This window comes from Theobroma cacao, chromosome 5, assembly GCF_000208745.1.
Source record: "Theobroma cacao cultivar B97-61/B2 chromosome 5, Criollo_cocoa_genome_V2, whole genome shotgun sequence".
Lineage (NCBI taxonomy): Eukaryota > Viridiplantae > Streptophyta > Magnoliopsida > Malvales > Malvaceae > Theobroma > Theobroma cacao.
In genome coordinates this window covers 32,132,629-32,155,842 of record NC_030854.1, presented here as the reverse complement: position 1 = coordinate 32,155,842, position 23,214 = coordinate 32,132,629, and the positions used below count along the sequence as shown (strand labels likewise).

The 23,214-nt window shown below is 33.6% G+C and overlaps 4 protein-coding genes across 5 annotated transcripts; 1 reads left to right on the top strand and 3 right to left on the bottom strand.

The window, feature by feature from the left end:
* Positions 74-1,528, bottom strand: LOC18599531 (protein EXORDIUM-like 2). Its single transcript, XM_007029544.2, has 2 exons — positions 897-1,528; positions 74-764 (listed from the first exon to the last, which is right to left on the bottom strand). Exons 1-2 carry the CDS (start codon positions 1,513-1,515, stop codon positions 355-357), a joined length of 1,029 nt encoding a protein of 342 aa, XP_007029606.2. The 5' UTR covers positions 1,516-1,528; the 3' UTR covers positions 74-354.
* On the bottom strand, positions 2,392-7,207 carry LOC18599530 (histone acetyltransferase MCC1). Its single transcript, XM_018122248.1, has 6 exons — positions 6,894-7,207; positions 5,784-6,007; positions 5,555-5,699; positions 5,149-5,248; positions 4,809-5,037; positions 2,392-2,775 (listed from the first exon to the last, which is right to left on the bottom strand). The coding sequence occupies exons 2-6, from the start codon at positions 5,888-5,890 to the stop codon at positions 2,595-2,597; spliced, it is 762 nt and encodes a 253-aa protein (XP_017977737.1). The 5' UTR covers positions 5,891-6,007; positions 6,894-7,207; the 3' UTR covers positions 2,392-2,594.
* LOC18599529 lies at positions 8,003-15,930 on the bottom strand. 2 transcript variants are annotated; one of them, XM_007029542.2, is made up of 13 exons: positions 15,655-15,930; positions 14,572-14,670; positions 14,387-14,444; positions 13,159-13,239; positions 12,953-13,024; positions 12,618-12,862; positions 12,434-12,505; positions 10,646-10,762; positions 10,473-10,554; positions 10,298-10,344; positions 9,717-9,798; positions 9,274-9,373; positions 8,003-8,642 (listed from the first exon to the last, which is right to left on the bottom strand). In XM_007029542.2, exons 1-12 carry the CDS (start codon positions 15,873-15,875, stop codon positions 9,290-9,292), a joined length of 1,260 nt encoding a protein of 419 aa, XP_007029604.2. In that variant the 5' UTR covers positions 15,876-15,930; the 3' UTR covers positions 8,003-8,642; positions 9,274-9,289. The 2 variants fall into 2 exon arrangements, with proteins under 2 accessions (XP_007029604.2, XP_017977739.1); XM_018122250.1 differs by having other exon boundaries at positions 8,042-8,642; positions 14,572-14,662; positions 15,655-15,731.
* On the top strand, positions 18,159-22,831 carry LOC18599528 (heat stress transcription factor A-1e). The gene is made up of 3 exons (XM_007029540.2): positions 18,159-18,684; positions 20,723-22,017; positions 22,551-22,831. The coding sequence occupies exons 1-2, from the start codon at positions 18,436-18,438 to the stop codon at positions 21,974-21,976; spliced, it is 1,503 nt and encodes a 500-aa protein (XP_007029602.1). The 5' UTR covers positions 18,159-18,435; the 3' UTR covers positions 21,977-22,017; positions 22,551-22,831.

Genomic DNA, 23,214 nt, shown 5'->3' with positions numbered 1-23,214 from the left:
CTTATATACCCCTTCCTTCTCAAGCCAATAATTACCATAAAAAAACAAATCAATATGATCAAATATGTAAAAATTTGTTGAGTAATTAGAATCAATTTTTATTCCATCAAAGAATTCGGAAAGCTTTTCATATGGTGTAGCATTGAAAAGAAAAAAAAAATTGTAGTTGTAATACTAGTTTGTATACTAAGAATGTATCTAAAGAGAAAAAGAAAAGCATGAAACTATTTCAAAGAAATGTACTTCATATTGCTTCTCAATCTTCAAAATCGTCCCCATAGAGCTGACCCCTCTGGAATATAGATATATATATATATTTGCTTTCTGCGTGGTGTTTATGCATATAGCAGTAGTCTACATGAGAGTCCAGCAGGAAGATGTTCTGGGGTTCCAAACTGCTGGAAGCAAGAACTTTCTGCCCTTGTTTCCATGAGCGTTGAAAGCTCCACCATTAGTGGGGTCAATGTGGACCTTGCCAGGGTTTCCAGGGAATGCACCACTGCCGAAAATGCCTCGGCAAGCCGAGCCAGGGCCAACCTGATGGACCATGTTTCCATCGTAGAAGCCATTGTTAAAAGGGTTGGTGACTGTATCAGCCAATGTTGTTGCCAAGGCAATCACCATTGAATCAGCTGCCATATTGACATTTGGTGGTTGCAGGACCATGCCCTTTGGCCCATAGTTAGACTGGTGGAAGGGCCATCCGCATGATCCAGGGCACTCGGTTTCTGGGTTCCCTACTATGATGTATGGCTTGTTGTTTTCTGCAAAGTTGAAGATCAAGGAACAAATTAAATACTACTAATATTTATCAACTTTATCAGGAGGGAGGGATTCTTTGTTTAAAGGAAAAAACACAAACATTTTGAAAGAAAGGAAACAAAACTAAAACTTACCAACAACTCCATGCTCAGCACATTTTCCCATGCAAAGTCCTTGGACAGTGACATCCCTCGCGGTTACAATGACGGGAATGAGGTTGGGATCTCCATTAGTAGCATCATGGACAAGCTTTGGAATATAATCTACAGTAGTCAAGATTTTCCCATATTTATAGGTAAGATCACTAACTTGTTTCACCACATTTACAATGATTCTTGGGCTTCTTCGTCGTCCATAGCGTGCTCCTGGCACGGCAGATTGGTAGCTCTCAACAACCCTCCACCAGCTTGAAACTTGAGGCTGGAGGTTGGTTCTGTCACCTTCATTGTTCAAGGATTTGATGAAGTTCCTAATGGTACTCTTTTGGACTCTGCCACACCTACCGTACCAAATCAGGGCTAGGTTGAGAGTTCCGGTGAGGAGAGGGCCGCCATGATGGGTCATTACCACTTTCGAGTGGCCGTAGCCATAGCTGAGGGAAGGATTGAATAAGAGGATAAAGAAGAGGGCAAGAGAGAGGGTGCGAATTGAAAGAGGAGAAGATACCATTGTTCCCAATATGCTCTGTTTTTGCAAATTGTTTAGGCTTCGGAAGTATAACGCAAAGCAGATTTGAGATGCATTCGCATGCATGAAATGTGAAGTACAATTAAGGGAAATGAGATTATGAGCATACAGGGATTTAGCTAATTTAGGGAGTCTAATCTTGGATATTGGTTGAACCTTAATTTTTCAGAGGTAGGTGTCCATTTTAAGGCTTGTTAAAGTTAGTATAATTTGGATTGAAGAATATGGATGCTGTCACATGAAATCCTAGCGAAGCGGGGGGGACAACTTCTTTAGTTAAATGTAGAAGTAAGAACTCGTCAAAAGGTAGTAACCCCCATCAATGTCATTGCCGCCAAACAAAGCATCCCTTGATATGGATTCTGATGTCAACGACTATAAATAAATTGTGGGTACAAGGGTTTGATGCTTACTTTTTTTTTTCTTTGTTGATCATCTTTAATCTTGAATCTCCCTATTTAAACCTACAATACCATATTTGTATTATAATATCAATAATGGCAAATTTCGATAAAAAAAAAAATGGTTCATCATCACTTGATTTAAAAGTTTTTGAATTCTATTATATTCAATTAAGTTTTTATATTTTTATTTTGAATTAAATAGACCCTTATAACTAAAAGTTAAATAATTATCATAAATCAAAATATCCCTTGTTATTTCATATTTACGTAAAAAGTGAAAAATATTACATGATTATATCATTGTTATCATTAATAATAACCTATTGACATGTTATATGACACATGATATTTTGAATAGCAATAATTAATCAATCATTAATCATAAAGACTTATTTAATTCAAAATAAAAAAATTTATTAAGTATAATAAAAAATAAAAATTTACTATATTCCATGTGGTAATCGAAGAATACTTAATTTTTCTGCAGAGATGTCTTCTTCCATGCAGCATAAGTGAAAATCAAGGCACAGCAAAGACATAATTTCAATAATACACATTGGAATTAATCATTTAATTTACGCAAATGTAAAGCTAATACAAGGTAACAATTTTTTTTCTTTCTTTTTTATTTCTTTTAACAACAGATGAAGGAGAGAAGGGGGTGAAAGGAGAGCATGTATCAGTTTTCATTCTCATTTTTGTTCTTTGGATGATATCTGTCAATCACAGGTACTACACTTCCTAAACATACTCACATCCTGAACACTCAGTTTTAATGGTTCCCTTATTCTGTGTCGATATAAGACCCCGAGTTTCTTTACATTTATGCCATTTTACCATCTTCTCTTCGTTCTGCCTCAGCTTTGCAGCCACAGACTTCAGACCACTCTTCATGCAACTAACAACAACTGTTACAAGCTCTCTGCAAATCACAAGTTTACAACAGTTAGTTCACAATAGCAATTTTCCATCTGCAAACATGGCTAGCAGCAAACATAATCTAATGCAATGCTAGTAATGGGAGAAGAAAAAATAACAAATGGAAGCAAGATTCTTGATGTCCAGAGCTGCTATAATGAGGAAGTTTTTATGTTTTCAAGAGACAACCCAAAAGTGGTTTCTTGCTAGGAAGATTGAAGATTTCAACTTAACCAAAAGGTCTCGTACTATTTGCTCAACGACAGGAAAAATATAGCATCATTCTGCAGGGTTATAGACTCCCCTGAATATATTCTGGCTATTATAGACAGCACAAGAAGAATTGTCTTGACAAAACTCTGGCAGACTTATCACAGAACTTTAAGGTTTTTCCAGATTGAGCAAAATAAAGAGTGCACAGAAGTGAGTATTATCCTGATGATGATACAAAGGCGAAGTTGTGAGAAAGCTCCTTTCTAGCCTCTAGTAAAGCAAGATCTTCCTAAATATTAGGAATATAGCTTTTATGACAGGTTCATAGAACAACTATAGCCATGGCAAAATGTTGATCCTGCATTCTGATTCTCTAGAGTTACATGGTCAGTGGACAACAAGAATTATGCTAATGAAGAAAAGCATTGCTACATTATTTGAACTAAAGATTAATAAGTAATAGAATACCTACCGCATCCTGGCGGTGACCAGCCCATTAAGGACAACACATCAAATCTAAACATACCAGATTAAAGAGGACTTCTTCTTGAACATTTCAAGGGAAAGAATAGCTAAAATGCTAGGTATCGAACCTTTGGTAAATTGTCACCGTCAAATCTAAAGTCTCAAGACCTTAATCACCAGCTGAAAAAAACTAATAAACTAATTCTTTCTTCCACTAATTGTCCCCCACTTGTAATCGGACTAATTGATAATATAAAGACTATAAGCCTGATCTGAAAAGGACCACACGAAAAAAAAAGAAAATGCTTAGAGCATCCTAAACTAATAGCCTCAAAACTAAGACTTCATTGTTACTACATCCAGTGCATAGATATTACATTAATCACATAAAAAATTTAAACCGCAATTTTTTGGCTGTCTCAATCTTAATGGTCGTTCAGTCTCAAGCATCCTATTTTCTCCATAAAATCCCATAAAAAAAAATGCCTTGACCATATTCTACTCAGGCCACAAAAAGCTCAAGGAAGAACAAAGTTGAAGATCAACACAATAAATTACTTTCAACTCCTGCTTTCCTATTGCTTTACACAAGATTACTGCAGTTTTATTGCATCTCATTTAAAAAAAAAAAAAACAGAACATTTACAGTTTTAAAGGTTATAGGTAGTCAGCAATTAGGATCCGAATAAGGAAGAGAAGGCTTAATATTCTTAGCAATCCAGCAAAAACTATTATAAGGTATGCTATGCCATGATTGGAGTCATAAACCCTATTTAACTTTTTCCACTTGACAATTGCAAGATTTGTTCATGAAGCATAACAATATCTGGTCGATGCCTATATTGACGAAATTATGTATGCACCTCATTTAGAATGCAAAGAAGAGAAAATAGCTATATGGTTTGAAATTCATAATTTAAAATAACACCTTGCGTCCTGATAATACCATAGGAACTGAATCCTAATTATTAGTCCTAAAGGATACAATAACAGTTGGAACTTTCATAACAGTAGCAGGTGTTAACACCATCCACTGCATAAGCCATATGTTTCTTAGTCGACTGAACCTCTCTATAACCTAAGTTTGATAGAAAGTTGAGCATGGCCCTAAATATTGTCTGTTCAACTTGTTATGATCTCTCTTTTTACCAGTTGTATGCCTTGCTCTTTAAATAACTATGTACATTTTCACATAGTGGTAGTTATAATGAACAATGAAAAAGTAAGGGTGAAAGTTAGTTCTCTACCAACTCTGCCCTGTTATCTCTTTAGTAGGCTCAACAATTATTACTATAAAATACTTAGACGTTTTATATTTTTATAAGGTAAGATTGATTAAAGGGTACATTTTGGACTTACAATGGTGAGCAAGGAGAACGGCCGCCATTTACATAGTAAACGAACAAATATGAATCGTAGTGCTGACCATTGATCAAGTAAAACCCATGCAACATCCGCACACACTTGAATGACATCTTTTTGTATAAATGAATGGCTGGATTATTGTAAGAAATCACATGCAAGTAAATTGCACGGCATACTGGTATGCTCGACGCATATTTAATAACCTTACGGATAAGTGCTGTAGCTGTTGATTCAACACCAAGAAAATGTTGGTCATAGGGTCAGGATACATTTCAAAAATTAGAAAAGGAAAGGAGGAGAAAGAAGAACCATTAATTGAGAAAAAGGCTCGCACCTATGCCAAGATTTCTGTAAGCATCTACTACTCCCAGTGTCAGAACATATACTAATGTTTGATCCACCTTGGATGAGTCATACCTGAGCAAATCTGCTATCTGCAAGGTAGGTGTTGCTTGAAATGAATAGCATGATTCAGAAACAAATTATCAAGAAGACGCAAGCATTTAAATACTTAATAAAGGACAAGCAGAAATATTTGAGACCCAAAAACAGAAGCAAAAGGTTGAAGTCCATATTAGTTTTCCACAAGAATATATTCATTTTAGAATCATAACAAACACTTTAATACCATATAAGTCCTAATTATTGAAACATGTTAAAAACTCTGCTTAAGCCGCAATTCAACCACAAAGCAAATCTCATATATGCATTATATGCGCTAATGCAGATAGATGACGCACCTCACTATCCCTTGCCAGTACAATTCTTGCAGTTACAAATCCAATAAGCTCATCACTTTGACCATTGGGTCGACTACGATCAACAGCTGCCCATGACACAATATCACGTCCATTCACAACATTTTGGAAAAACTCAGACTCATACCTGAAGAGATCGATACCTTTCCTTGAAGATGCAAGAAATACTCTTTATTGAAAACCCTCAATAGAAAACAGAATGAGTTCTTACCTGATAGGAAATACGTCACTGTGGATTTGTTCTAAAATGGCTAAATCAGATGGTTGTATAGGCCTATAGCAGATGGAAGGACGATGTGAGATTTTCAGGTTCACCATTGAGGATTAGAACATTAATCCCCAGAAAAGATGTGATAGATTTGGAGAAATTGTAAAGAAATTTCTCCTTCCATTTATGCAGCATCAGCCACAATCGCCATTCAGCACTCACTAAAACTGAAACAAAAATTTCGCATTTCATTAGTTACTTCTGATGCCAAATACAGCCCACACCACCCAACCAGCCGAAAAACACAACAACAACACAGACACAAGGGGAGAAAAAGCTGACCTTCATTTTATAGCTAGTACACGCTTCTTTACAACATTAGAAAACTTCAAAAAAAAAAAAAACTGATAGCTTTTCCAGCCTTCCCATTACAACATCAAGCAATTGCTCATATGATATGATTGAACTGTTTAGTTGTCACTTTTTCTACTTGCGTTTACTCTTGAAAAGCATAAGGCAAAACTACGTTTGGATACAAAATCAAGCAATCTTTTTGCAGAATTTAGAAATTAAGAGGTTTTTTTTTTAGAACAAATTCAATGATTTAACTTCTATAGAAATTTTTAAGAACAAACAGCAAGTAGAAAAGACAACTGAACCTAAAATAAGTAAATATCTGATAAGTAACAAACTTCAAAAACACCATCAGATTCACTCGTCTTTCTTTCACCTATTTCAAAGAAAAAAAAAAGTAAAGAAAGCTTAACCATTAAGTATCAATCAACAACCCACTAGCTATTTGATTTCAAGTTCCAGAGAACCCCTGATCTCCATTAATCAAACACTTTCTACACTCAACACTCAAATTGTTTACTTTCTTGTCTACAAACAAAACAAAACAAAACCCCAAAATTTCAAATACCCAAAAACCAGCAAAACCAGGAAACCAAGGATAAAGACTCAAAAACCCAAGCTGGAAATGAACCCAAATCAGTAAATTACAGAAAAGATCCATAGAACAAAGATCATATATTCATCAACAGCAAAAGCACAAACAAACCAAGCAAAAACCTATTGGAAAACAATTTTGTAAAAAAGAGGAAAGTTTCTAACCCAGAGAATCTCAGGCGACAACAACAATCGCAGCGTGAAGAACTGAAAGACGGAAGGTTATTTGTGTTTTTATTTTATTCGTTGACCAGTGAAGGAGACCAAGGGAAAAGACAGAAACATAAGACTGTACAACGGGGCTTTTGACTTGTTGAATCTTGATGATTTGATGATTGTTGATTAATTAGAGCCGAGGTTAAAATGCTTAAAAAATGAATAAGTGAAACAATAAAATAAAATAAAATATAAGTTGATTCTTTGATTAGATTCCCAGGCTAAAGAAAACCCAAACTGAAAGATAACTATGTCCTTGGCATAAAAAAAGCTTAAGATAATTGATAAATCTCTCAAATAATAAAAACATTTTTTCTCAATAATAAAAATTTCAAATTCTTTTTTATTTATTAATAAAATTCAAGTTGCCACAATCAAATTTTGTAATAATTATTTTATTCTATCTTCAACAAATAATCATTTTATTTTTCTTTTATTCCATTCATAATCATCTAAACGTGTTGCTAATATTTTTACTATTTTTAAATTAATACTTTAATTTTTTTTATCCATTATGATCTTCTTTTCTAATTGTATTAACAATTTATAAATTTTTTTATCAGGTATAAGTTTTGCAGAAAAAAATCAAAACTTAAATTTTTAAATAATGATATACATATATTAATTATTAAATAAAAAATATTTCAAATTATTTTACAATTCAGCATTGGGTCAACAATTAAGCCTTGAATACTAGTGGGCATGAGTCCACAGCCTTTGCAGGCCTTGTTTGGGTGAGAGCTGGACCTTGAACCGGGCACTGAATTTTGCATGCCTGTCCATTTTCAGTCTTTACCAAAGTTTTATCCGCAATTGTCATGTGGATTAAGCATATTTATTATTTGATAATATTTAATTATCTAAAATCTATTCTCCTCTCTTATTTAATTGTCATCTTATTCATTTATTTAATCATTCAAGAATATTTTCCTCCTTCTATTTCATCCTATACTCATAATATTATTCCATAAAAACGTATTTCTTATTTTTCCTTTTCTTTTTCAAGACTAACAAGTAATTAAGTTGAAGCTATGGAAAATTAAATTTCGTTGATAATCGATCATTTAACCTAATATGGTATTAGAACTCTCGAGTTCAAATCCTGAAAATAAAACTAATTTGTATTTCTTACAATGATTTCGTTAGAGAAATACAGACATAAAGAAGAGAGTTTCATAAAATATACATAGCAAGTCTGTATCAGGGAAGAGAGAACAAAGAGCTTAGGAGATACTTGTCTAGCATTATCTCCATATACGTGCAGTGGAAGACAATACCAGGCAATATGTTTTCCTTTCCTAGTTGCTGCAACAGTTTCTTTACCCTGTTCTACTGTTTTGCTATTTCAGAGTTCAATTTGTATACAAGAAGAGAGTTGGTAGCTAAAATGTGAGTTTCTCATTTTCATGCTCCGCCCGCCGCTTTATCATATATACTAAACGTAGGAATGTTATCTTCTTAGCAATGGCATTCCACGTCTAAGCTTAAAGAGAGTTTCCATCTCACCATTTTAATAGCCTTCAAAAGGCAACCACTGTGACACGCATGCATACACATATAAGCACAGTGTTTCTCTTCTGTTTCTTCTCTACTTTCACCTGACTGTTCGTCATTCTTCCTTCAAAAGTAGCGAACAATGAAGCACCAACGAATTACACCTTCCTATCACGAAGGCAGGAGTGGAGAGCATATATGTATCTGCAGAAAATATTAAGTGAAGTGAAGCAGCCATACAAGGTTTGTTAGACCAAAAAAAGAAAATGCAAATAGCTGGTAGACATTTGCTTATAATTTTTTTCCCAATTATGATCAGCTTTTAATTATATTTCAAGAAATGTAGGATGGGACTGGAAACTGTTGAGTAGCAACTAGACAGATAGGCTTATTTATGATTTACCTATGTAAACTAGCATTCGTTTGAGAGGAAAGTCCTATAGACAGAAATCCCATAGCATAATTTAACAAAGAGGGACTGAGAGGATTGTTCAAGAAGATATTGTCATCAGACTCATCATCACTTAAGAGCTGGGTGGGATCTCTTGCATAGACAAAATGAAATTCATTGTCCAACACTGTCAGAAAAGGCTACTTTCAAATGATACCAAGAACTCAATCAAATGCTTTTATTCAGTGGACCTTTTTTTCCATATAAAATGAACCTTTTAATGACACATCTACTAGAAAAGAAAAACATTCCTAGGACCATCTACCTGTGGTGATTAGATAATCATAAATACAGAGAATGACTATATTGGTATGGAAAAACACAATGTTAAACTCATTTAATGAAATGTGATGAGCACAACATTTTACGTGCACTGTATTTTACCTTAAATCATTGGAACTCAAAGAACATTAGCAGTCATGAACCGATGATTGACAACAGCTTCCGCAATTGGCCGTTTTCGGAAGTCTGGATTGAGCATTGCCTGCAAGGAGACAAAAATCTGTTAGAGCCCAATTGCATAAAGAACATGGCTATGAACTTTCTCCAGGTAAATAGGATCCAAGTCATATTTATTAGCCTAAAAAAGTTCAATTAAACTTAAACAAAATCAAGACATTTACTCCAGGTATTCTCTGGCTATTAACCTCCTCCACTGGTTAGCATGTTATTAATACAAAGTCCTTGGAAAATAGCAATTAATTTAACCTTCTTTGACCATGTTTTAGGATAAATATGTTACACTTGCTAGTCAAAGAAAATGACGAATTGTGTAGTTTGATATAGAAGAACAAAGTATTGTATTATAACTTTCAGTTGCGACTAACCTGAAGCAGTTCCCAACCAGCACCATCACCAAGATCTAGAAATTTGACAGCTTCTAACAAGCGATCATCTGCCAAACAATACCTGCACACACAGACACAGAAGAATATTGTAAAGGTAAAAGGGAGGTAATTAGTCAAACTTAAAGCAAAATGAAAGGGTAAAATTGTCTCAAAAAAAAATTAGAACAAGGGCAAAATGGTCCAAAAATTTGAGCTGAAATTAGAATGACTCAGTAATCTTAGATAGGCATCTGTCACAGCAGTAATGTAATTATCACGTTTTGTTGTAATCTGACCCCTTCAATAAAGTCAAATGACTGTCAACATTACCAAGTGAACAGTGACAAACATGGTAATATTTTCAGATTATCACCAAATTCTTGAGAAATAATTCGGCTTATCACAAACCAAACGGCCCTAAATAGTATAGTGCAATAAAACCTAAAGAGGTCCTCGTAACAAATAGGCACTAAACAATCCATTGTCCAATAAACTAAATCATAATATGATCATATGATAATAAAGATAAAGTATGAATCTCAGTATAATCAGCACTTGCATTAAGGATTTAGAAGGCTTACTCTCTTGTAGCTGTGAGATCAAGTTTGAAAGTGCTTTCCAAAAGCCGCTGGAATACATGGAGGTACAATTGGTTCAGTCAGAGAATTGATTTATTTAATGTTCTGAAGCATGCTTATATACAATCAGCAGAACCAAAACATTCTAAAATGAAATAATGATATAACTGTTGCTTACTTGCAATGAAAGGCTATCCATGATCCCTGCTTCACAAAATGGAACAAAAGCCAAGTATGCAAAAAGAAGACCTGCTTCATATCTGTCTAGAGACAACAAAAGAAATTAATTTTTGGTATAAAAAGCTGATAGAAGAATCAGAAGATAAAGTGTCACCAACATCAAAACATTACATGTCATCTGCAATTCCAAAGGCTCTTCTCTCCATAGGTGTGAATGCACCAGCAGAAGATGCCCTTCTCCAAAGATCCTCTGAGAATGTTTTAGGACCTTCTTCCAAATATGAAAATCTAAAGAGCAAAATGCCATGTCATTGGATATAAATAGCACTAGTTGAAAAACTAAAGCAAGCCATGCAGTGTTTGATAACGTATTTACCATCTTTTCCGAGGAATACTCTAATTAGCTAAGAGAGAGCTAAGTTGATTTTTAAGAAACGGAGAGTGATATGATACAAGCTCATACCAAGGAAATATTAATCCTAATTGTTAATGGTGATTTTGCAGCATTCAAAAGTGTCATCTTATAGCTTTAAAAGCTACGGATTTACTCCCCTATTAGGTCAAACAACCATCTGTCATAATGTCATAAAAAAGGGGCTTAACCTAAAATATCCAAAATTTGTACAAATAACAGAGTCCCTTCTCTCATTATTACACTGTCTGTACCATAACTTTGTACATGGAAAACAAACCTATGCCAAAATTTTGGGGGCATGATGCTGAAAGAGATTTCTGGACTTAGATTATCCTTTTCCCATTTTGTAAGGTTGGCTACATGGATCACACTAGACTATGGGGCTGTATGTAGAAGACTAGGATCATATTCTGCATAAGATGAAAGAACTGCAAGATCCTTCTTTGTATAATTTCCACCCATGGCAGCTTTGGTCTTCTTTTTTCCCTTTTGATCAAGGCATCTTCCATTTAGCATGTTCTTGTAGTAACAATCTAAGACCTTCACCTTGCATGTCAAAACCACCAAATATTTATCTCCTCACTTTTTCCAATTTGCTCTACCACACCTTCATTTATAATTTTATCTTCTTTAGTATATCCAGACATCCACGGATGCATTTTCATCTCAACCATACTGATCTTAGTTGGTCTTAATACTTATAAGCCCTACCTTCAATGTCACATAAAGCACCCTTGGTCTAATCACTATTTTGTAAAACTTTCCTTTTGGCTGGTGTACAAGAACCTCATAATTCCCACTACTGCTCATACCATATCTTCCTTTACAAAACAAGATTCCAAAGTTTCTGTCTTAGACCTACTGAATTTGGTACCCTTTGGCTCCAAAATATTTCTCCATATCTCAAGCTTAGCATTAACTCCTGCTCTAATCTCTTTTACCAAAGATATCATCAGCCAACTGTATACACTGAGTAAATATGTCTTGTACATTCATCCATTACAAGAGCAATTTAAAGGCTCAGACTGAATCTTGCTGTAAGCCAATTGTCATTCGCGAGCAATTAGTCATATATCCATTGCAGAACCTTAGATTATTAGTAAGGAAAATCAAGGAAAATAACTTTCAATAATTTTCGTGTAGACTACTTAGAGACCAGTACAAATCATTTCTGCACTAAAGAAAGGACTATGAATGTTTTTGAGACATCTTGTAAAGATTGATAAAAGGTCTGATTAAGTGCTTCCTTTCAACTTAAAAAGTTTTCAACAATCCCACATAGCAACAGACTTCCAAGGTATTAGGAGACACAAACAAAGAAACTGAGCCTATGGATAACATCAAGATGCAAGTAATGGCATCTTTAGGTAGGCAACCAAAAAGGCTATATTAAAATAGAGTATTTTCACTCTACAATTGACGTAAATGCATGCAAACAAAAAAAAAATTGTCAGAAATGAATATGAAAATCAGATTATATCTTTCAGAGAGAGAGGGGAATGGGGAGTGGTGGAAGTTTAAAAACAAAAACAACTTAGTAGTACCTGATGTCAACAGAAAAGGCTAGATCTCGAAGCCTTGGAACCAAATAAGCAGCATCTCTTTCTACTATTGTACTGCCATCAGTCAATAAAATGTTGATTAAGCTTTGAAATGAGCAGAGTAAACCAATTTGTCTTTTAAGTAAGATAAATCCAGACTTCAAATGAATACTGTCAAACAAAATACTTGAGAACAACAGAAGCAGGTCCAAGACTCTGGTGCAATCTGTCATAATTATGCATGTAGGCTAAACCACTCATGGCACCCTGGAATAGCTTAATGACAAAGTATGCTTTGCGTTTAAATGCTTGCTCTTGCTCAAAAGGATTCCAAGACATTTCCTCTAGAGAACGGGCTCTTGATATTTTCTCACTAGCAACCTTAGCAAAATCTGCCGCACTATATTTACCATCACCGCGGAAGGCAAGCCACTGTACAGAATAAAGCTATTTCATTTCAAAAGATACCAAACGGAAAAAGGAAATTGAAAACTCAGATATAGTTGATATGAAATCACAGACCTGCTCCCCTGTTTTTGTCTCAAATCCACCAAGAAGTAACAGAAGATTCTTACATATACCTTCAGAACTATTCTGTTAAACAGGTGCATAATCAAGATATATCAGTAAATTCCTTTAACCTTCAGACTAATAAATTGAAATTATCAGAAGAAATACAAAATTTTCTTTTCTGATCAGTTGATACTTATTATGTCACTTCATTTTACCTGGAGGAAAGCATGAGCATTGAGCTCATTGGCCGCCATCATATCAGCCTCAATACCACCAGCTCGTTGTCCAGGGTAAACCTTCATAGCCAAAAGTTTAGTAAAGTGAAAATAAATAACCGAAATGGTTAGCAACACCATATAGTCTAAGAGCCTAGTTTCTAATTCAGTTTAGTTTGCGTTTTGTTCTTTTTGATCTTTTGTTTTGTGGCAAATTGGCTAATACTAAATGCAGGCAGAGCAGCTATTTTCTGCCATTTTTCAATGTCGCTTATCTCTCACAATCAGCTATTTTCCACTTATGTGGTGAAATAGGGTCTAGATAAATAAACGATCTCGACAAGCACTAAAGTCTCCACTATCAAGAGTTAATTGGAGATATGAAGAAAGAAAATGACATTGAAAAACCTTTTCACATTGCTTCAGAGAAAATTTGATAGACAAACTCAACATAATTATGCTATGATACATTAATTCAAAGCCAACTCCCTGCAAAGACAAGTTATTCAGATACTTTCATTTATATTTGCAAGGAATGATCGACCCCAGTCCTTACAAGTGACACACAAAGTATACTAATAACTTGTCCCAGCAAAGAGTCACTTATGAAGAACTCTACGACTTAAGGCAGACATAAAAGCTATGGCTATCAGGAAGAATTTTAAAATAAATATTAAAGACAAAGTTTAACATTAATTGTGTGCTATTCTCACTTTTTCTTCTACTATGTGAAACTATGGATGATGCAAAAAGGTATAATGCTTAAAAAAGCCGCTAAATTATTCAAGAAAATTCAAGTAAGTCATTATTTTTCTATTGCATTCAATCAAACACATGTACTTTTATTTTGTGCCAAATAGACTTTTATGACTAACGGTTGGCTAATTGTCATTAGTCAAAATGCCACTTGTCATGTGGCGCTGACATGGAAGGTAAAATATGCCACATAGCCACATTAGCATACTATGTCATTATCCATTATGGCATGTTTGCATGCCACATCAACGCTATGTGGTACAAAATAACAAGTGACATTTTGACTAACAACAATTAGTCAGGCATTAGTCATAAAAGCTTATTTGGCTTAAAATAAAAGTGCAAGAGCTTAATTGAATGCAATAATAAAATAAGGGCTTATTTGAATTTTCCTGAATAGTCATGGGTTTTTTTGGGTATTATGCCATAAAAAAATGGGTGAGGATAGAGGAAAATATATAAATAATTTCACCTTAAATATCACTGGTGTGCCTTTAAATGAACCCTTAGCTATTCTTCCTTCATAAAGCCTGCAGATGAACTGCCATGGATAGCATCAGTAAGAAGAGGGAAAAGACTTTTAAGTTTCATCAACAATAGCGAACTTTTGTCTGCATATTTGTGTCCATGAATATGCATGTATCAGTAAAAATGCACCTGATTTTTACACTCCCTTCTCCAACATCTTGAACTCTTAATTGTCCCAAATCTCCAGATGAATATTCAAAATCTGCCCCTGCCTGAAACCCTGAATAGCTGGAAAAAAATTCAGAACTTTTTCAATGTCATCTTTCAAAAGAAATAGTATCAACAACCAAAATTTAACAAAAAATTAAGAATAACACTTTTCAATTACAGATTAAAAACCTCGTTTTGTTGATTATAAAACACAAAAGGGCAAGAAAAAGAAAATTGAATCTTATATATATTCTTTTGCTGCTTCCTAAACCAAGAAAAAAACCAAACTCTGAGTACTGGTTTTTTCAAAGATCCTAACTTTAGCAAGAAATTATTCAAGAATGAAAATCTAAGTTTGGTTACTATCAGACTATCACCATAAAAAAGAACTAAAAAAAAACCCTTAAAAACCTTTTCTGCCATATACATGTACATGTGCATGCTTCTGAATATGCGTACGCCACAAACAAAAACATCTACTCTAGTGAGGTTCAGGTAACTAATTGATTGGTTCAATCAAAGCACAGCAAGCAGTAACAACCATAACATTCAATCTTGCCTTTCTTTTACCACATTGTTTGCCAACATTCCTTGGCAAACAACTGGAAAATTAAGTACCAAATGCAACATCCAAGAAACAAAAAACCAAAGTTTTCTAATTATACTCACTATTCACAAACCGAAACTTGCCACCTCATCGAGATTAACATCTATCCTTGAATATTTTTAAAATGTTCGACGAGTTTACCAAGAATTATACACTGCCTTTTATTATTTTCCTACACTTACTTGGCAATTAAATGAAACACAAAATAACTAATTTTCTATTCATTCGTTTTCTTTCAATTCCTCAGAAATCAAACAGAAACTACTCGCCTTTTGGGTAACGCTTGAGCATTTAACTACCCAAAAAAGTAGAATAAAAGAAATGAAAACACTAAATATGAACACCCAAATGCCTGGAAATTTCAAAAGATTATGAGCAGTGACTCAAAATTCCTTCTCTTTTTCATGTATTTCCCCGGGAACCAAAAAAAAGATAGGAAAACAAAACCGAATTACCTAGTAACATTCATGAAGCCGTAGCTACCAATTAGTCGGCCCACCTCGAATGAGTCAGGGCTGGTAATGAGACTCGCTCTACAGAGTCGACTCGACCGATTTCGACTACTCACCCAGCTGCTCACTCGCGGTTTTTTTGAAAAGAGAAAGATGGGCTTTCGAGAAAGCGAAGGAAGCAAAAGGGAAGAAGAAGAGAAGCAATTGGCTGTAGTAAGGAGCATGGTTGGTTTCCGTGGTGAGCTGAGTCAGAGCTGCTCTCTTTTTCTTTTGCGTATCTGAATATGGAAATTTGTAATTAAAAAATAAATTATAAGGATATGGAAGGAAATGGCGGGCGAGCAAAGGATAAGATTTTTTTTTTTTCCAGATAAAGAAATTATTAGGTACGCATTAATATAATTGCATTAAAAGTTAATTCATTTACTAGAATTATTTTAAAAATGGATTATTTTTTAATTACTTATGAAATCTCTTAATTAAATAATTACATCTAAATATTTGATTTAATACGAAGTGTATTTATCTTTTACATAAAGAGTTACAAATCCTTTTTTTAATTAAAAAAATCTCATAATTGGATGAACTAAAATTGTGTTTTTATTTTAAAATATCAAATATATATTAGTATAATACAAATAATAATGCTCATTTAAATAAATTTTACTTTTATTTTTAAATATAAAAATATATAAATATAAATGACAAAGTGTAAAGGTGATGTTTAATTTTTAATTAGAGTAGATAAGAGTGAAATATCAATTTCTTCAACATCTTGAATAGTTAAATTCATCTTTTTGTATGAACTTTTCTATGCAGCTTCTCAATCTTAGTTATTACTTATTTTAAATCGAAATTTAAGCCATTTAAAAGACTAAATCAAGCTTATTTATAACATATAAATCAGTCAATTTTGAAATTAATAAAATTCACTAAAAATTATATAAAATACCAAGAAAGCTAGAAATGATAAAAAAAACATATTTTTAAATAGCGCAAAATCCATGTATCGAAAATGCACGAAAAAATAATTTTAGCATCAAATATTGAATCAAATGATTTGATGCATTAATTGTTATTTTTGATATATTATGAAATTTATTATTATTTTCACTTAACTCTTAGTAAAAAAAGAAAAAAAAACTTTGAAGATAGTGTTATTATCTCTCTTTTTTTGAAATCAATGAAATTACACAAAAAATGTTAATATTAAATGATTCTCATTTATTGGTACAATTACATGAAAAATAAAATGATGAAAAACAAAGAAAAGGGAATTATTATCTTATCCTCAACTTATCTTATCTTATAGTTATTATTTTCGTCATATTAACAACAACTATAGCATGAAATTTTGAAAAGTAATTGAATTCATTAAAGTATAATTCACTCAAAATAAAAAGTTATAAAGGTGTCATAAAATTTCTGTGTATTTTTTTATGCAACAAATTTTATACATTTAAGAATTGTTTTTGATAGTAAGATTATTGAACTTCGTGAAAAATATTTTATGATTGTTACATATTCAGTCAATGAATATATTGAATTATTAATTTTTTTAATTATTAACATAATTAATTTGTGAATTTTAAAAATTATATTATTTTATATAGCATGAAGTGGGTTTTAAAAATTTTACAAACAAATTTATTACGTTTTCATTTAAAAAAATATTTTATATATTGATGATAGAGTTTTAAAAATTTATAGACGAAATTAGAAGGCTATCGCATGTCTGTTAGAGTGTATTTAAAAAAATTTAAAACTTTTCTAATAATTAGATGGACAATAACAGTTTAATATTATTTATAAGGTTAAAAATATTCACTGACCATATACATATAATAACCTTTCAAATAATTATAAATAAAAGATATAATCTCTAATTATTTAAAAAAATTAAAATAAATTTTTATTTTTATTACGTTTAATCAAATATTTATATTTTTATTTTAAATTAAATAAAACTTTATATTTTTATTTTCAACAAAATAAATTCTTATATTTTTATTTTATATTAAATAAATTTTTATAATTAATGATTCACTAAATTAAAATATTATTTATTATTTTATACTGTATAACATTAATGTAACATGTTAAAATATTATAGTTGATGATGACATAACATATTAATATATTATAACTGATGATAACGTGATATATTAATTTAGTATGATAATATGATTATGTGATATTTTTTAATTTTTATATTAATACTTATTCAGTATTACGTGAATAAAAAATAATTAATGATATTTTAATTAATAATAATTTATTAATAATTAATTATAAAAAATTATTTATTTAAATAAAAATATAATAGAAAATAAGAATGTATCCAAATTTTATAAAATAATTTAAAGATTTATTTCAGAAGTTATATTAATTGTAGGACTTAAAAAAGAAAAAAAAAAGGAAAAGAAAAGTGGTTGCTGGTATATGGTTTTACAAACTGCTACGTGTCAGTCCGTCTTCTGTTGCTCTCTCTTTCCCTTTCTGCTCTTTTCCAAACAAAATATTCAATCAAAAGCAGCCTAAACCCTTTCCCCTTCCCATGTACTCAAAAACATTTCTCTCTCTCCCCATGCTTCCCTCACTCTCTCCCATTCCCTGCCCTACTTGACCGTACAATTGACCTCCTTGTTCTTCCTCTCTCTCGTTAGAAAATCTAGCCCTTCCTTCTTTCTCTCATGGTAAATCCCATCACTTTCTGAATCCTAAATTCAATATTTGCGAATACCCTTTTTTTTTCTACTTCTTCTTAGTTTTATTAAAAGCCGAATGGATTCTCTTCATGATTCAATATCGGCGGCCAACGCGGCGGCTGCAACGAACGGGAATACGGTGCCGCCTTTTCTGAGCAAAACCTACGATATGGTGGAGGACCCATCCACCAACTCAGTCGTGTCTTGGAGCAGTGGCAACAACAGTTTCGTTGTCTGGAAAGTGCCGGAGTTTGCAAGGGACCTTTTACCCAAGTACTTTAAGCACAATAATTTCTCCAGCTTTGTCAGACAGCTCAATACTTATGTGGGTATTTCTTTGTTTTAAGTTTATTCGTTTTGTTTTTTTCTATATTTTAAAGATCGCGATTTTTTATACATATGGAGGCTCATTGAGCCTTAGCTTTAGGCTATAGAAAGTGATGAGACATCATGCGTAGAATTCGTATCTAAGATCTCTAAGACGTGTTTCCTTGAGTCGGACTGCGATTTTGTTGTTTGAAGGGGTTATTGATTTATTTGTCTTTTGAGAGTTTAGCTTACTGTGTTTGGTTTTTTTGTAATATTTAGATTGTTTGGAAATTTGGGTTGTTCCTATATTGCTTTTTTCAAAAAAGAAGAAAAATAGATGAGATTGAAGTTGACTGTCAATAGTTTTAAGTTAGTAATGGAGTTGTCATTGGAGGAGGGATTTTAGAACCGATATGAGTGTTGGATCATGAATTTTTAGTATAGTTATGGGGTAAGAAGAATTGGATGGAACATGGGGGTTGCTTGAATGTGGATATTGATTTGTTGAAAAATGGGAATTGGGAATTGCTGCTGTAATATACTGGTTACTTTGTTGAATTGCACAAACTGGAATTCTGTCAGTGCTTTTGGAAATTGGATAATTAAGTAGCTCTTAGCTGTTGGAGTTCCTCTTATCATAGGATTGTCAATGGCATGTGGATGATTGGTTGAGAGAACTATGTACTGACTTGAGAGAACTGCAGTTGGGGTTTGAGAAAAAAATAACTGATTTATGAATAAGGTTGGTCCAAAGTCCAGGCAACAGCAGATAAAGATCTTGGCCTACTCCCATGCTTTGCCCTTTTGAGCATCTGTTGTTTTATTTTGCGAAGTAGGATCATATATCTTGCAACCTTGTTAATCCTCCCACTTTGTGTGTCCTCTTCTAGAAGAGAACGAGATTCTGTCTATGTCTCTCCTTCTATCTCTCTTTGCTCCTCTAGTGGTCATTATATACTTAAAATATTTCAAATATGGTTACATTTAGCAATTGTTTGAGTTGGTTGTGACTAATGTACATAGCATTACTAAATGGAATGCACTGAACTTGTTCCATCTACCTTATTGCCAGGCGTGATGCGAAGTCTAGTTTTTATACTGTTTGAATTTCTTAGATGCAGGAATTCAGTAGTAGTTACTAGCTTGATTTGGTATACAGCTATATTTTATGCAATAAATGTCCTATCAAACATACTACTTATTAAATGATACTACTTATTGCCATTTCTTGCCTACTCATCTTATATCTTACGTACTAGTCTTTCCTGGTAATATGTTTATGCTCTCATTTCAGTATCTGAAATGTGTAGTGCTATTGTTCCATGTGTGTTATTTGTATTGATATCATGTTTCTTAAACAAATTCTAAATGCCTTATTGATGTTTTTCATCTGAAATACTATAAAGTCTGGAGATATATTTTATATTCGGTGATATTTCCTGTAGTTGATCTTTGGTTTGTTTGTTCTTGCCATGTTTGATCTAACTACATGTGTTTAATTAACAAATGAAGTCAAGAGGAAGGGCATCATAAGCTAACAATTTTGTCGTGAGGTTTTTCATAGTAAGATACGTATTCACAGGATTAGCTAAATTGACAATTCAATTCCTGATTTTCACATATTGGATTTTCTTCTTTAGACTTTTTTTTTTGGCCAAGTTCTTCTGACTTCTTAAAATATATTTGTAACCAACAAGCAAATGAAAGCATGATGGAGAGAGTAATATATCTAAGCCGCTGCCATGGATTGTAGTTTGAAATTTATTCATGGAGAGGCTGGATGTTATAGATTGAAGTTTCTGACCTATTTTATTTGCTTTAGCTGAAGAACTCATCGAATTGTAATTGTGTTTGTTATCTGCAGGTTTAAGTATATGCTTGTAATTACTAATTGATTGTGGTCAGGCATTGGGATTCAACCAAGACAGATGACATGTGATTCAATTAGATATTAATCTTCAATCCTCTTTACACATATGTGGGCTTGCTACATTCTGTTTGGCAAATATATATGATAACTAGTGTCGTTGATTATCATAATTTTTTTCCTTTAGGGTTTTAGGAAAGTTGACCCTGACCGCTGGGAATTTGCTAATGAGGGATTTTTAAGAGGTCAGAAACATCTCTTGAAAACTATCAGCAGGCGAAAACCTGCTAATGTACACAATAATCAACAACCTCAAGTACAGAGCTCATCAGTTGGAGCTTGCGTTGAGGTTGGGAAGTTTGGGCTTGAAGAGGAGGTTGAGAGGCTTAAGAGGGACAAGAATGTTCTCATGCAGGAACTTGTTAGGTTGAGGCAGCAGCAACAAACCACAGATAACCAGTTGCAAACTGTTGGCCAGCGTGTACAACTGATGGAGCAGAGGCAGCAGCAAATGATGTCTTTTCTTGCAAAGGCCATGCAAAGTCCAGGTTTCTTAAGCCAGCTTGTACAGCAGCAGAATGAAAGCAACAGGCGCCTTACTGGGGGAAACAAAAAGAGGAGACTCCCTAGGCAGGACGAAGAAAATTTAACTGGTGAACACGGTGCCATATCTCCTAATGGACAAATTGTAAAGTTCCAGCCTTCATTGAATGAGGCGGCGAAGGCAATGCTGCATCAGATATTGAAGATGAACACATCATCTAGGCTGGAATCTTCGATGAATAGCCCTGGTGCTTTCATGATTGATGGTGTTCCTCCTTCCAATGCAGTCGACAGTGGGAGCTCCTCAAGTCGGATCTCTGGAGTGACACTTTCTGAAGTCCCACCAGCTTCTGGGCAGTCTTATCTACAAGCGGAATCAGGTTTTCCTGACACTTGTCCATCTACTGCCACTCATTTAACAACTGAACATACTAAAGTGGATCAAATTTCAGAGATAAATAAATCACAGAAAGATGCAGCTTTTCCAAACTTTCCCCAAATGCAAGGAATTGTGCCTGGTAACACTGTTGAATTTACAGATGCAAGTTTGGCAGGGTCTGAGAGAGGGAATACTGAATATGTTGATCAAATGTCAGCTGGTTTGAATGGTGGAATGCCTGTTGAGACTGATGATTTTTCTACTGATCATGATATGGATATCTTGCTGGAAGGAACCCCTAAGCTTCCAGCCATTAATGATGTTTTCTGGGAACAGTTTCTTACAACAAGCCCACTCACTGAGGACACAGATGAAATTACCTCGAGTTCACTGGAAAATGGGGCAAACATAGAACAGGAATCACTGTTAGTGCAGGAGAATGGATGGGATAAGATTCCACATATGAATCATCTTACTGAGCAAATTGGCCTTCTTACATCAGATAGCAGGAGGGGGTGATGTCTTACAAATTGTACATATAAGTTTCTTGCTGTTATAAGGTAAACTTTTTAGCGTTTATTCACTATATTAAGCTTGATGAGCAGGAGTGCTATTCTCCAAAGATAACAAAGTCAGCTGATAATTAGGGTACTCCTTGCTGACATAGTACTAATCATTTTTTTTTTTGGAAAAGCACCATGGTACTAATCATAGCAACCATTTTCTGTTTTCTTTCTGGTCATCATCATGATAAATATTTTTATAATTATTAAGAATGTAGAGATGACATATTCAGCTTTGGTTCCAATTCATTTAATGTCATTTTTCAGAATTGCTTTGATGACATAAAAGGAAATTATTAACATGTTTATGTTCATTTTACGAATTGCAAATTGATAGATGGCAAGAAAATGCTATTTCTTTTAAAGTTTGATAATTCCTACTCATTTATTCTTACTGCACAGACAAGTGGCTTGTTCAGAATCCTTCTCTTGATGCTGTTGATATTTATTGCCATTTTGAATTTGCTGTCAGCACAATGTAAGAGAAGCTATATCGTTTTTGATTTTTCATATTTCTATGGTTTTTGCAGAGGTTGATGATCCGTGATGCTGGGCGGAAAAAGCTTTTGTTCAAAGAGAAACTTTTGTTGTTATAGGAGTTATTTACATGTTATATGTACTAATAACATAAAATGCATTTGAAATGGTTATCCAAAGTAACATTAATAGTACATATGTATGATGCTTCTCAACTATATTATCATCTTAGAAATAATTCATGCTCTGGCCTCAGTTAGCCTTGGATGAATCTCAGGAGCAAGATACACACTTGAAATGTGATGCAGAAAAAATCTTTGGCTCTTGCTCCCTTTTCCCTGCTATAGTTACAAATGTTTGCTTAGAATGCTTTCAGCTCTAAATTCAAATGAGATTACTTTCACTATAGCCATCTCCTATCTGTTCCCGAAGCATGTGATAGGCCACTCTATGTCAGGAAATAAAGTATAAACGACCTTGCTCTAGACTTTATGACTTTAACACCCCTCCATCATAAAATGTGGAGAGGGGCAAGGTCTCTGGTTTTAGCACCTTGAATAACCTGATCATTGCGATTACTGGTGAGGAAAGTTTTGTGAAGAAAGAGATGGTAGAATCCCAGCATATTTGATATGAATTCATAGTTGTAAGGGAGCCGGTGTGGATGATTAATCAGGACATGGCGAAATGAGCAGTAATGGAGGTAAGTTTGTTGAA